Here is a 14,629-nt window from a genome sequence, read left to right on the forward strand (position 1 = left end):
CTTTTATATCTGATATTTTTTTTTTTTCCGTTTCATTATTTCTTTTTTTTAACAAAGTTTGAGTAAGATATGGTTCCCTCTGGCTTCCATTAAAAGCGTTTCAAAAACAGTTTAGCATTGATAGTAAATTGTATTTCTGAATCTGGTACATTGTATGTTGGCGATATGATTTCTGTTGTACACAGGTAGTACATAATTTTCTTTTACCTATTTGATTGTCTCATTAATTTTATTTATGAATTCCATCCCTGTAACGAAGAATTATTGAATTTCCACAATTCTGTTACGTGTGTAAAGTTATCAAGCTTAAGAGTTAAGAATACAGGATAATGGTCTGACTTATAACTTGATATAATATCACTTTCTTGTACCATCTGTAGCTACGAAAGTGTATTGCTGCCAATTGATATAATTTTTTGCTATCTAGTACGTACGAGATACTAAGTCGAACGAACGAGATACTAAGTCGCACGTACAAGATAATAAGTCGTAATTACGAGATAATAAGTCGTATAAACGACACATACTAAGTCGTACGTGCGACATAGTAAGTCGTTATAACGAGATAACAATTTGTATTTACGAGATAAGAAGTCGTACGAACGATATAATAAGTCGTACTAACGAGATACTAAGTTGTAATGACGAGATAATAACTCGTACGAATCAGATAATAACTCGCACGCACGAGAAACTTACAATAAATCGTACGAACGACATAAGTCGTTATTACGAGATACTAAGTCGTAATAACGAGATGATATGTCATAATAACGAGATACTAAGTCGTAATAACGAGATGATATGTCATAATAACGAGATACTAAGTCGTAATAACGAGATACTAAATCATACGAACGAGATAATAAGTCGTAATAATGAGATAATAAGTCGTAAGAACGAGATACTAAATCATACGAACGACATAATAAGTCGTAATATCGAGATAGTAAGTCGTAATTACGAGATAATAAGTCGTTCGAACGAGATACTAAGTCGTAATAACGAGATAATGAGTCGTTATTACAACATAATTAAGCCGTATGAATGACATAATTTCACCGAACAACAATTATGAACGGCGCAAAAACAATTAGCATGCGTGTGAAGTTTTATTTCAAGTTAGGATTTAACCACAAAGACATTTTGCAGTCGCTAGCTTTTTATAATAGTATCGTTATTAGTATTGGAAGCTTGAGACGTCTTTAGGCAAAAATGGGTTTGTTTCGCCGCAAGAGTTATTCGAATATTCTTGATGTGGCTATGTTCATAACAGAACAAGTTGACAAATCAGATTGTGTTTAAATAAGGTGATCATAACGACAATAGAATTTACGAAGAGCTGACTATAAAACCTTCGATCTAATTTACCAATATAGCCTGTCATTGGGTATACTGCTGTCAAACATCTTTCATACCAGTTGAGACCGTTCTTTGCACACTGATTTTGTCTACGGATTACCCCTGTTGTAGAGTGCGCTGAAACATATTCCCCGTATATCCGAGCTTTTAGACACTATTTAGGGTTCCCCTCACATGACGTTTGTCAAATATGAGTTACCACCTCGTTTAGCCACAAGCTGGGTAAGTTTTACTTGATAATTGTATTTCTCAGTATGTTTTAGATGACAGCAGTTACATGTATGTATACATATATAGTTGTCTTAGATTACAATTTACGAATAGGTTACATGACAGTCACTTTTTTGCCTGTGTATTCCCGCCATAACGTATTTTTTTGTTTTGTTTGTTACATCACATGTGAAAAATCCTCGAGAGGAAACCATATATAAAATCAATCAATCTGAAATAGTTGCTATATCCGGTTAATCTAGGTGCAGTATTTGGGATCAACTGGTACTAATCTCACAAAAGCCATTGCAAGTTGTGGGTGAGTAATGTTTGTAAATGTGGATTTCTAGTCACAAGTCATGATAATCATCGTTACATGGGTGATGTACTGTATTATTACATATTAATACTATTTTGTTAGAAATCCATGACACATTGGGTTACACTATACTTTGGGTAACATACTAAGCTTAAAGTAGCATGTATTCATATAGTCTTATCTACATTTATCTTGAGGATATAGAAGTCAAGTCTGTTTATACAAAATACTAAGTATAAATCATGTGCACCCTAGTACATGAGCCATTTGGGGCAGCGCTACTATTAATAATTTTCAATGCTGGCTAACATGACACACACTCTTGTTCATTCTATGCATGTTTATTCGTAGTTTAGTGCAGTCATATATATACAATTTGCTCTTCTTTTTGTTATAGGTTTGCATGCACACTGCCACTTTTTATGGTTAATAAAGATTGAGAACTGAATCAAGTGGACTTGTTCACATTCCCTTTCATTTGATCAAGATATAAAGCTCACGACGGGTGTGACAGGTCGACAGGGGATGCTTTTTTCTCTAAGGCACCTGATCCCACCTCTGGTATGTCCAAGGATCCGTGTTTGCCCTGCGTTTACTTTTGTGTTCTTTATAGGAGTCATGAAATTTGCCATTGTTCGTTATTTTCACGCAACAGAAATTTAAATCATTTACTAACTTTTAAAATAATGACTTAACAACGATGCTGATTGGATGAAAAATTCGTTTAATTTTTTGATTTAAAAAAAATCATCCGGGGTCATATCTGCATTAAGCACACGGGGATTCTTTTCTCTGAAGTGCGTCTTTCACACTCTAATTTTAACGTTACATGTATTTATAGAGCGGCAATTTCCACCAAATCATTGTAAACGAAATATATTCGTTTGATTTTTTTTAAATTGCTATCAAATATAAACGTAATCAAACATATAAAGAAGATACAAATTGATTTTTAAAAATAACACAGATAGTGATGACACAGATATACACGAATATTTCGTCTGTTTACAAGTTCGAAAACATGGCGGAGCAAGCGGCGACGTTTGATCTTGAATAGAAATTGAACTGCGTGATATGGGGCTCAAAGAGGGCGATTTAGATGAAGAGGTGTTCAACTTTTTACTTGATACTGAAATGGAGTCGAGTCACATTCCACCGTTCTCATGACACAGAGTTCAACGTCTCCTCCAACATAATGCAGTCACCGCGTGTTCTAGATCTCTTCCTTTATATCTAATTCAGCTTTTAACCATGATCGTTGATTGTACTTTTAATTTGGCTTCTAATCCATTTAATTATGCACAGTAACTCTACCTGACCCGAACGTACAACTATTTTTGTTGTTGTTTTCATTGTTACTGATATGTATTCCTACGCGCCGTTTCAAAAACGTTTATTAAAGTTTTACTATTCAGAAACATAATTAAATGATAAGTAGTGAAAGTCATAATTATTTTCTTGATGCAGGTATTTTTAGGGAAAATTAGACGGAAAACTCATAAATGCGTGTAGTTTCTTCAGTTAACTCGTTTTGGAATTTAGCATTTTCACCACTCAGATACCAACAGAATATGGTCCGCCATTTCAGGTGATCAACAGGGGGTGTTTATTACTCCTAGGCACCTGGTATATTCAGGGGTACGTGTTTACACTTCGATCAATTTTGTTTTATGAGATTGATCACTTGTTCATCAGTACTGGAGTGACTTGTTACTCGGAGTGTACACTACCTATGTCTCTTTCGGAAAGCAATAAGATCTAATCTAATCTAACTACAAAAGGAAATAAGGTGAATGTGATGGGACTCTTTTCTAAATACAAAGTAGTTATGGATATCGATCTTGCAAAAAATCAACTGTACACGATCTCTAATTTGATTCAGTTTAACACTCGCAATGGTGACGTCTCCATATGAGTGAAAGATTCTCAAGAGGGATGTTAAACAGTATACAGTAAATCAATTTACTCCGTAACGTCCGCTTGAGAATTTTTCACTTGTATGGGAAAGTCATCATTACCGGTGAAGGGCTGAAAAATTTAGGCCTATGCTCCGCGCTTCAGAATTCAGAATTTTAGCTAACTGGGAGGACATCGCACTAACAATAGGTCTAAATTTGTGGTACTTAATCAACATCTCAATATATGTCAGCAACAACGCCTATCAACCCAGGAACTGCTGATTAATCTCAAAACATATACAACTACATTTAAGTATACTGTACATATGTAACTCAACATTGTAAATATGATGAATTTATAAATTAGTGGAATACATGGGGGTTTTTTTTCTCTTGGACAGACTCTGATTGGCAAATACACCTATCATTATCTATATTTTAAATTTTGATCTTGCTCTTTTATATCAACACAACCTAGCTATGAACGATTTACCATATTTGTATGAAATGATATATTAGTTTCTCTTCCTCTCTTTTTCTTTCTTTCTTTCACCACCCTTCTCTGTCTATCTCCAACAGTCTTTCTCTCTTCCTACTCCTCTTTTTTCTATCTCTCTCTTGCTTTGATGTATGTATGTGTATGCATTTGTACACTTATTTGTGACATGACTCTCAATAAATTTGTCATAAAAAACATCACAATATAATAAAATTCTCGACGGGTCGTAAAATAAACGTACAAATAACCAACCATAAACAAAAAATGCTACATGTCAATATTGCATAAATTCCTGTGTGTAGGGTTACGCCGATCAAATCTTTATCATAAATTCACCTCCATAAAAACCAACTATCGAGTCAGATGATTCCGTAAGCAGTTCTTTTGAAAATATATTCCGGTTTGCAGGTATCTGATGTGTAATTGCAGCTTTTTTGGAAATCGTCCCAGTAGGTGGGTGCGATTTCGTTGTACGGTGCACAAATCTTATTATCCAACTTGCCATTTGAACAACTGACGAATCCATGACATGTATAACATGACTGGTAGTCTCCATCAGGTCGATTATTACAGCTGCTTACACATCCTGTATGATTTGAATAAATCAGAACTTTATTCAGAAACCTGGCATCCTCCAAATTCAACCGGTATTGTTGCGATAATACATCATTTATCATGATATATGTTAACTTCAAATGGTATTAATATCAAACTGAATACAAATTAAGAAAACCCATCACTGTAAATCAAAAATATTTACAAAATACAAATATTTCAGTGGAAAACATTTGTCGCCTGCATGATATATATATATATATATATATATATATATATATATATATATATATATATATATATATATATATATTCAAAATCACACGGCCTCTCACCTCTATCGGCGCGGGTTCGAATCCCGCTCGCGCCGGTAAGTGAGAAACTTTCTCAGTTTACTTTCGGAAGGTCGGTGGTCTCTTCCCAGGTACATTGTATCTGGGTTCTCTCTTCCACCAATAAAAACAAGTACAAACCAAGTATTCAAAAAAGATATGTTTGATTTTCAAAAGTAGGTCAAACCCTAAAGTCAAGAGTTCAAAACGTTTGGTACCAAAGAAACAGCTACAGATCTTTTGCTCTCCGAGAAAATAATGGGATAGATTTTCAAAGTTTTTTTTAATAAGGGGTGGATCTGTAGCTTTCTTATCTGTCCCAATATTTTCTGAGATACCTACAGTTATGCCAAATAGAAGTCTTGTAAGGAATACACATGTGAAATAAAGCCCCTAGTACGTTAGCGCCACGGTTAAAGTTTTAGCGGACAGACGGGCAGACCAACAATTATATGCCCCGAAATCTGCTATTATGGGGGCATAAAAGTAAAACAAAAAACACCCACCTAACGCACAAACCAATGTAAGTAGGTCATGGAATGTTATCATGAAATCTATGATCTGGTCAAGGACGTATGCTTTCGGATGCACGGGCACAAAAACGTAGCGAGTCAATTCTATTTTTGCCATACATATAAATGCAACATTTCGTTTCAATTATCTAGTTTGGCAATACAACCTGTATTTGGGTCAAATGTTGACTGACGTGTTTCATATAGATTGTTAAGCAGTTCTTTACACACTGATTCTGACTACAGATTACTCCGTTTACCCGATCAAGATACAGAGCTCACAGCGGGTTTAACCAGTCGAGGGGGATGCATATTCCTTCTACGCACCTGATCCCACTTCTGACATGTCAAGGGTTCCGTGTTTGCCCAACTCTCTATTTTGTATTGATTATAGGAGTTATGGTCACTTTTCTCTATCGGTCTATTTATCTATATATCGATATATATCTACAGTGTATCTATTTATAGATGGATTGTATCTTGTTAAACGTCTCGCGATAATTTTTCACTCATGGAGACGTCACCAAGACCGGTGAAGGGCTTCAAATTTAGGCTTATGCTCGGTGCTTACGTTTTCTCCCCCTTTTTGGATTTATTCCCTACACATAACATTCTTGACAATTTTTCCTGCATTAGGAATGCCACCTAAAAATCGAGCGGAGAGCCAGAGATCCCCGGCCAGGGGGGTCGGGATGAAACGTAACCGTCGGACAACAGGTCAACTCCGGGAACGAAGTCCAAATCACACGGCCACACCTTGGACGGATCGACAAACCCCGGCAGAGGGACAGCCACAACCCCCTGAGGAGGTCCCTCGATTCCCACTCGATAATACACCGGATAACCCGGGTGAGTCTTGCAATTTTTTGTTGGGCCAAGCGGCCTATTTACCCTTACCTTGTCAAATTACATCTACATGCGATGATATCGGCATTCATGTCCCGATTAAACTCAAGCAAAAATATGGGAGGGGGATTTATTGATCTTGTCTGCTCTACTCAAATCGGCTACGGAATTGGAGCAATTCGAGTCCCACGGGGATTTACAACTTGTCAATGGCAAGCTGTGCATAGTCAAGCACCAACTTAAAGCCTTTTTGAACATAGAAAAGTGGACATCAGCATCGTACTTCAACATAGTCAAACGGCCCAAGAAATGCTTAAGTACATGCGAAATATTAGGCTTGCAGCTAATCGTTCAAAAATTGGCACAAGTATGACGAGCATTTCCGACTCCGTAAGGCCTACAAACCCGATATGTCTTGGGGAGAAATTCACAGCGAATTCTGGTTTATGTACATAAACAACCAACCAAATTTCACCAATCAACAGTCGGCTCAGGCCAAGTTTAAACCTTATGCATCGACGAATTTCTTTAATACTACATCGGTAAGCCATGTATCACAAAACCAAATAAAATTTTGTATTACCTACAACTCTGGTAAATCCTATATTTTCTTCCCTAGATGCCGCTAGTCATTCATGCAATCAGTGCAGAGGGAAATACCCTAGAGTCAATTGCAGGAATTAAAACCCTACATTCTTTGAGGGCACACTCCTATTCTACTGCAGGCCCTTAAAATACACCTACACGGCTACCAACATGCAAACATTCTTTTAGATGGTTTTACTTTAGGTTTAAGACTTCAGTACTTGGGTCCTGGGGGATTAAGTAAAAACCTCTCAAGTCTTCATTCTAACCTATCAGTACCGTGCAAAAAATCAACAAAGAGTTGTTGCTTAACCGGGTGGCTGGGCCTTTTTCCCAACCCCCTTTTATAAACCTCAAGGTCTCCCCACTGGGTATAGTCCCCCAAAAGGATGGCGACATGAGGCTCATACATCATCTCTCCTATCCTCAAGACAATTCAGTTAATTTATTTTTGATTCCACGGCCTGTTTTGTCAATTATTCAACTTTAGATGAGGCAGCAGTCATGATTCCTAAGCTGGGGCCAGGTGCCCTTCTGGCCAAGTCCGACATCATGTCTGCCTTTCGTCTTTTACCAATATCCCCTGCTGATTTCGAACTCCTTGTTTTAAGTTGCAAGGTCATTTCTATTTTGACAAAATGGTTCCTTTTGGCTCTTCAATTAGCTGTGCTTTGTGGGGGAAAATATTGCAACCATGATTCCTGGCCACCCGCCTGGTTTGAATTAGGTATCACCAGGGACATGACATTTCTGGAACTCTTTCCAGTTTCAGTAGCCATCACTTTGTGGTGCCATCTGTTCCAAAATTCTCAACTTCTTTTTCACATTGACAATTCTGCTGTAATACAGGTACTCACTAACATCTAAATATCACAGTCATGTGTGTAATCAGACAGTTAGTACTACTATTACTACTACAATACAATATTCAGTTAAAATCCACCTACATTAATACTACGGCCAATCACATTGCGGATGCATTGTCTCGTTCGCAGTGGGCCCGTGTTCGAAGACTTGCACCAGAGGCAGACCAGTGACCTACACCACTACCAGCCCACATATGGGACTTGTAGAGCAGCAAACATCTAGACTTCTTACAGGTCACTGGCTCACAACACTCACTTGGCATACAATACAGCTTTAACCAAGTTTAAACAGTTTACTTTACTGTATGGTTTCACCAGCACATGGTCTGTCCCTGTCGATCAGCTGCTGCATTACATTGCTTACTTGTCACTAAATCAGCTTACATATAGAACCATTTGTTTGCACTTGAGTGCAATTGCTTATCAACATAAACTCGTGGTTTTCCAAGATACTACCAAAGTATTCATTATCACAAAAGCCCCAGGTGTCAAGCGTTCAGTAGGCGTCAACAAAGTTATACGTCCTATATCATACCAATTACATGTATTTGTTAAAATCATTTATGCCTTAACATCAGTATGTCGCTCGCCTTTTGAATCATGTCTTTTTTTCCAGCAGACTTTTCATTGGCATTTTACGGTTTGCTCAGAGTCGGTGAGGTTTTGTCATTGCTAATTTCACAAGTTTCTCAAAACCAGTTAGGTCAATTGTCAGTATCATTACTTTAGGTTCAAGACCAACCAAACTGGCAAACCCCTAGTTTGTCAAATTATCAAACTTCCGGACACCAATTTCTGTCCAACACTATCAATTAAGGCATATTTATAGCATAGCCCCCATACTAAAACATTGCTCGTTCATGCGGATGGCACTCCTATGACAAATTTTCAGTTCCAGGCAGTCCTTCAAAAAGCTCTGTCATTCCTGCAACAGTCTGTCCATTTCAGGTACATAGTTTCCGTATTGACATGGCAACTGGATTAGCAAATCGGGGATATTCACATGCTTTATCCAGGAACAGGGTAGGTGGAAGTCCAACACTTTCTTAGCATACATTCGACCTCATTAGTTTAAGCCATTAATTATTGATTCTTCACACAGACACACACACACACCCTCATCACATCACATACACACGCACCCAATTCATGCATAGCACTGAGGTTCTCCAGTCATACTCAATGCTACTCTCAAGTAATACAACACAAGTATTACAGGTAAAACTATTTGGATTGTGGGGTTGTCGATCCCATATTGGGCTGGTATTGCAGCACAAGACAGACCAGGAGGGAGCAACCTCAACTTACAGACCAACATCACCTGGAAAGGTTTCAAAGGGCTCTGATGGGACCACTTGGAGGACAACCTCAACGATTTATTACTGGAGCACAATCATAAACCCCCTGAATCTTTACTCCTTCACTTAGGATCTAATGACTTAACTATTGATCATGCCAAATCAAAACAATTTAAAAGAAGATGCTCAATGTACTATGTTAAGATTCAATGCGCTCTGGCCAAGTACAACCATTATCTGGTCAGCTATCCTACCTAGAAGATATTGGCATTTTGTCCCTCTTGATGCTGGTCCCAAAATTAACAAAAAAAGGATCAGAATTAATAGTTGCATGAGAAAATTCATGGCTAACCAGGTAAGAGGTTTGTACATTAAACACGACCATGTCATCAGGGCTACTGAGATTGGGTTGTTCCGAACAGATGGCACTCACCTGTCGGACCTGTGAAATCAATTATTTCTCAACAATATTCGAGCAGCCTTGGAATATTTTTTTCAAAAGTCAAAGTGTTTCTAACCCGCCGCACAAGAGATTTAACATTTCATGCTTGCTACTGTTTGTCAATTGTGTGCATTACTATAACTTTTGGGCAACTTCAGGTCCAAGTACCTTGGTTGGTCAAATATACTTCTTCTTATACAAGTACTGCCGCGTTGTCCGAGAGGTTAGAGAGTTCGTCCCGCATGCGGAAGGTCGGGGTTCGAATCCCGGCCGCGACACACCTAAGTCGTTAAAACAGATAGTGGCAGTTCCATCGCCAAACGCTCGTCATCAGGTGTGAATGTAACGGGTCCTCGGAGATGATCTTAAAAACGGATGCCCCGTGTCACAGTAGGTCTGGCACGGTAAAGAACCCTCACTGCTCAATGGTCGTAAGCGCCGAGCATAGGCTTAAATTTTAAGCCTTTCACCGGTCTTGGTGACGTCTCCATATGAGTGAAAAATTCTCGAACGAGACGTTAAGTAAGATACAATCAATCAATCTTATCCATGTAACCCTTTTATGCCTATATGTTTTTTGTATTTTGAGTTTCCCTCAGTTTTTTAATACTACAAGGTTTTGTGGTGGACATTGTTCCAATGTCTGTGGCCGAACTGGGGAGTCGGTAATGGTATGTCATGACTGCTTCTGCTCCAAAACGTGGTTGTTTCCCCCACCTGCTTCTAAAGCAGGGGGCAATTTACAGGACTAAATGTCGTAGAAGTTAAAACAAGTAAACTAATAGTGGGCCACCACCGGGGACAGTTGGGGCCACATCCACCTCATGTCAGTGAGGGAATGCTACAGTCTGACGCATGTTAGGGGCTTATGTCCAACATCATAATCTACATACCAGGTAGCACTGCAGGAGACAGGGTGAGAAGGGCGGGTCTCGCTTACCTCCTTAGAACGCTGGCGTCCGTTCAGGTCTGGGCACTGAATGTTTTACCCCCCCCCCAGTGTACCCCTTACAAGTTAAGTTAAACTGGCTCGCTGCAATGAGTCATGGACATGTTATTTAATTACAGCCAGTTTCTTTCATGTGTCATTTTGGATTTTATCTATCAAGGAGGATTCTTTAATTAATTTTGTATTGCATTTAAATAATTGAGTTTCCCCCATTAATTCATTTCCTCTGGTGTGTTTGTTTTTAATTTGGTTTGCACGTACGAGTTTCCGTAACCAAAAACCCAAATGTAATGCACATTATTCTATCACAACTTACTTATTCCTTGTATCATTTTAGAAAGATCTTCCTTTAGCTCTTCTTTCATTACTGTAAAATCTGAAACAGTTTCAAATCATTATCATTAGATGTATCACACATGGGAAAAAATGAATATCATGTCACATATTATAGAATTTACATTTACACATGTCTTCTGTAGATATTTTTGCACATTGATACGACCAGTGGGTTTTTCAAAATGTTCAAAAATTTCATGTTTCTGGTCCAGTGAATCTTGCAAAGACGGCTTTTTAAATCCCCCCCATCCTAATTGTCTTATATATTATATATAGCAATGAACTCTTAATTGAACATAACTGCCCTAAGTGAAGAGATATTTAATATAAAGCACAGAACATTTCACTTTATATGGATACCCACTTCCGGCCCTACCCGGAGTTGAACTCACGACCCGGAACCAAATCTCCTAGCAGCGTGTGTCCAGCGCGCTAGACCGCTCGACCATCTAGGCAAGTCAATAAACTTGCTTTCGATGACGATGAAATTCACGCCATGCTGTCGCACGCTACACGGTCATTGAGAATGGAAATGGAATACAGTTATTTAACATATATTTTTAAGAGGATCATACAGGATATACATTGCATACGAAGTATTTTATATATAAAGCACAGAAATAACAATGAACTCTGAAATGAACATCACTGCCCTAAGTGAAGAACTATTTAATATAAAGCACAGAAAATTTTACGTTATTTGGATACCCACTTCCGCCCCTACCATATATATATATATATATATATATATATATATATATATATATATATCGGTCTCTACAGCCCAGTAGCAAAGTACTACGTTACTAGCTTGAAAATACAGATGTATATTTAATTGCTGTTATAAAATTTAGAAATTCCATTTCAAAATTAAGGATTATCTCCCTCATGCATAGCTCTTCTCCTAAGACGAATTTGACTCCATTTTTTTTGGCACGCTGTTTTTGGCTATAATCATTAAGCTCTAAAACTTCATTGTTATTTCGCATTTCAAACATTTCGGTTGAGCATCACTGAAGAGACATTATTTGTCGAAATGCACATCTGGTGCATCAAAATTGGTACCGCATAACTTTTATCTATATCTATATATATAATTTTGTTTTTATATAATAATTTTGTATTGCATTTAAATAATTGAGTTTCCCCCATTAATTCAGTTCCTCTGGTGTGCTTGTTTTTAATTTGGTTTTGCACGTACGGGTTTCCATCATTAAAAAAATCTAATGCACATTATTTTATCACAACTTACTTATTCCGTGTATCATTTTCGAAAGATCTTCCCTTAGCTCTTCTTTCATTGCTGTAAAATCTGAAACAGTTTCAAATCATTTACACATGTCTTCTATAGATATTTTTACACATTGATATGACCCAGTGGAGTTTTCAAAATGCTCAAAATCTACACTATGTGAGAAAGCTTCCATGTAAGTTTCATTTTTATCTTCCAGTGATTCATGAAAAGACAGCTGTTTAAATCACCCCATCCTAATATATATATATATATATATATATATATATATATATATATATATATCTTCATTTGAATGAAATTAAATCCCCTTCACCCCAAGGATATTTTGTTGCAAGATTGATTGAAATTGACCCAGTTGTTCTGAAGAAGAAGTTGAAAAAGTGAAAAGTTATGATTCCGTACCAACAGGGATAGCAAAAGGTCACCTGCGAGACTCCGGTGACCTAACTTAACAAATTAATATTTCTTTCAAACTAACAAATAGCGCTGTTCTTAGTGAAACTGCTGGGGGCATTTTCTTCATTATCCGCTCATACTGTAAATGAAATCGTTTTACAAGAATTTGTCAAGAGACTAGTGGTGCATGCTTATTGAGAAATTCGAAATACTTCAATACATATATGATGACAATAGTTATTCTGTGGGCATCAATTATGTCAGATGAAGTGCCGAATCTGAATCCTTTGCAGCAATCTAAACTGAAAGTAACAGAAGTCGTTAAATCGTGACACTCTTTATCTTCGTGACCTGGCATAGAGTTCTGGTCAAGGAATAAAAATCCAAGTACTACTAATCAAGCAAATAGTGAACTTCTGATAAAGACAACCAGAGTCATAAAGTTGAGCATGTTTCTTGCATAAGCTATTGGGTACCTTGTTCACTTGCTAAGTTTTGAACAAGATCGTTGGTTCTCGCCTTATTGCTAATTTAAGAGTCGTTCTCAAGGACGTTTCCGCTGATGGGACTAGAAATGACTGTGAATATTACAACGCAGCTTCTACGATCATGCAGAATAAACCCATGTACTATCTTATATGTTCAATACATCCGTTCTATCAATGTTGTCATTTTAACAGTCTTTGAAGGTTAGAAAACTTTTAAGTATGTCCCTTATCTGTATGAAGTATAATTTACCTTGTAGTATGATATCAATATTGCTCTTCCCACCAAAACTATACATAGGTAAAACTATACACAAACCAGCCCAGGTAGTTTAGACCTTTAAGTAACTTTCCTTTAGTTTGAAATTCGTTTTTAGTTTTGCAATAGTTTTTGCAATTTGAATTAAAATATTTTTTTCTCAAGTTTTTTTATTGAATCATTTTGTTTTTATATAATAAATTGGTATTGTATTTAAATGATTGAGTTTCCCCCATTAATTCATTTCCTCTGGTGTGTTTGTTTTTAATTTGGTTTGCACGTACGAGTTTCCGTAACCAAAAACCCAAATGTAATGCACATTATTCTATCACAACTTACTTATTCCTTGTATCATTTTAGAAAGATCTTCCTTTAGCTCTTCTTTCATTACTGTAAAATCTGAAACAGTTTCAAATCATTATCATTAGATGTATCACACATGGGGAAAAAATGAATATCATGTCACATATTATAGAATTTACATTTACACATGTCTTCTGTAGATATTTTTGCACATTGATATGACCCAGTGGAGTTTTCAAAATGCTCAAAATCTACAATAGGTTGTGAGAAAGATTCCATGCAAAGTTCTTTTTTTTTTAGTTCACTGATTCATGGAAAAACGGCTTTTTAATCACCCCATCCTTTTATATATATATATATATATATATATATATATATATATATATATATTTTAATTCTTATTGCATCCTCGTTTCTGACTGGTCAAATTCCAATTGAGAAACACAAATAATTTTTGTATAACCTGGTTTGTTATGGGGACACACCCCCTTGACAACCAGATGTCGGAACTATTTTCTCTCTCTCTCTCTCTCTCTCTCTCTCTCTCAATCAGTGGCGGGTTGAGAGGGGGCGCAATTGGCGCCCCCCTCCCCCCCTAAAATTTTCAAATTTAAGGTAAATCGCGTTATCTTGTTTAGGAAAATGTACTAAACGATAAAAGAAGCAATAATTTCTTCCATTCCCGGAGAAATAAATGACAAAATCCTTTGATTTCGTGGATTACTTTATTGGGAGAACCTATTTTTTTTCCAAAAAAAACTCCTTAAAATTTGGGTCATTTCATTAATTTCATCTTATTAAAATGATAGAAAATAGTACAAATGACTTAATAGGAGAAATATTTCAAGCCCCATAAAATCTGTAAAATCCAGGACCCAATACCTCATAAAGTCGCCCCCCCCCCCCGTAACCACAATTCCTG

General features: G+C 36.9%; 1 protein-coding gene and 1 long non-coding RNA gene across 11 annotated transcripts in view; one reads left to right on the plus strand and one right to left on the minus strand.

Annotated features, from left to right (window-relative positions):
- LOC125646584 (uncharacterized) overlaps positions 1-8,331 on the plus strand; it is a 36,301-nt gene extending 27,970 nt beyond the window's left edge. Inside the window, exons 2-3 of the long non-coding RNA XR_007359764.2 lie at positions 6,324-6,536; positions 8,114-8,331. This is a non-coding gene — a long non-coding RNA (uncharacterized LOC125646584). The remainder of the gene's footprint in view (positions 1-6,323; positions 6,537-8,113) is intronic.
- The window catches only part of LOC125646573 (uncharacterized), a 31,837-nt gene continuing 19,802 nt past the window's right edge, over positions 2,595-14,629 (minus strand). For 6 of the 10 annotated variants that reach the window (XM_056141176.1, XM_056141174.1, XM_048872946.2 and 3 more), the window contains 4 exons: positions 13,744-13,803; positions 12,262-12,321; positions 10,990-11,049; positions 2,595-4,874 (listed from right to left, as the gene is read on the minus strand). In XM_056141176.1, the coding sequence (XP_055997151.1) occupies positions 4,648-4,874; positions 10,990-11,049; positions 12,262-12,321; positions 13,744-13,803 (407 nt within the window). In that variant the 3' untranslated portion in view covers positions 2,595-4,647. The remainder of the gene's footprint in view (positions 4,875-10,989; positions 11,050-12,261; positions 12,322-13,743; positions 13,804-14,629) is intronic. The other 4 variants (XM_048872958.2, XM_048872959.2, XM_048872921.2 and 1 more) reach the window with 3 other exon arrangements.

Source organism: Ostrea edulis, chromosome 6 (genome assembly GCF_947568905.1).
Source record: "Ostrea edulis chromosome 6, xbOstEdul1.1, whole genome shotgun sequence".
NCBI classification, from domain to species: Eukaryota; Metazoa; Mollusca; class Bivalvia; order Ostreida; family Ostreidae; genus Ostrea; species Ostrea edulis.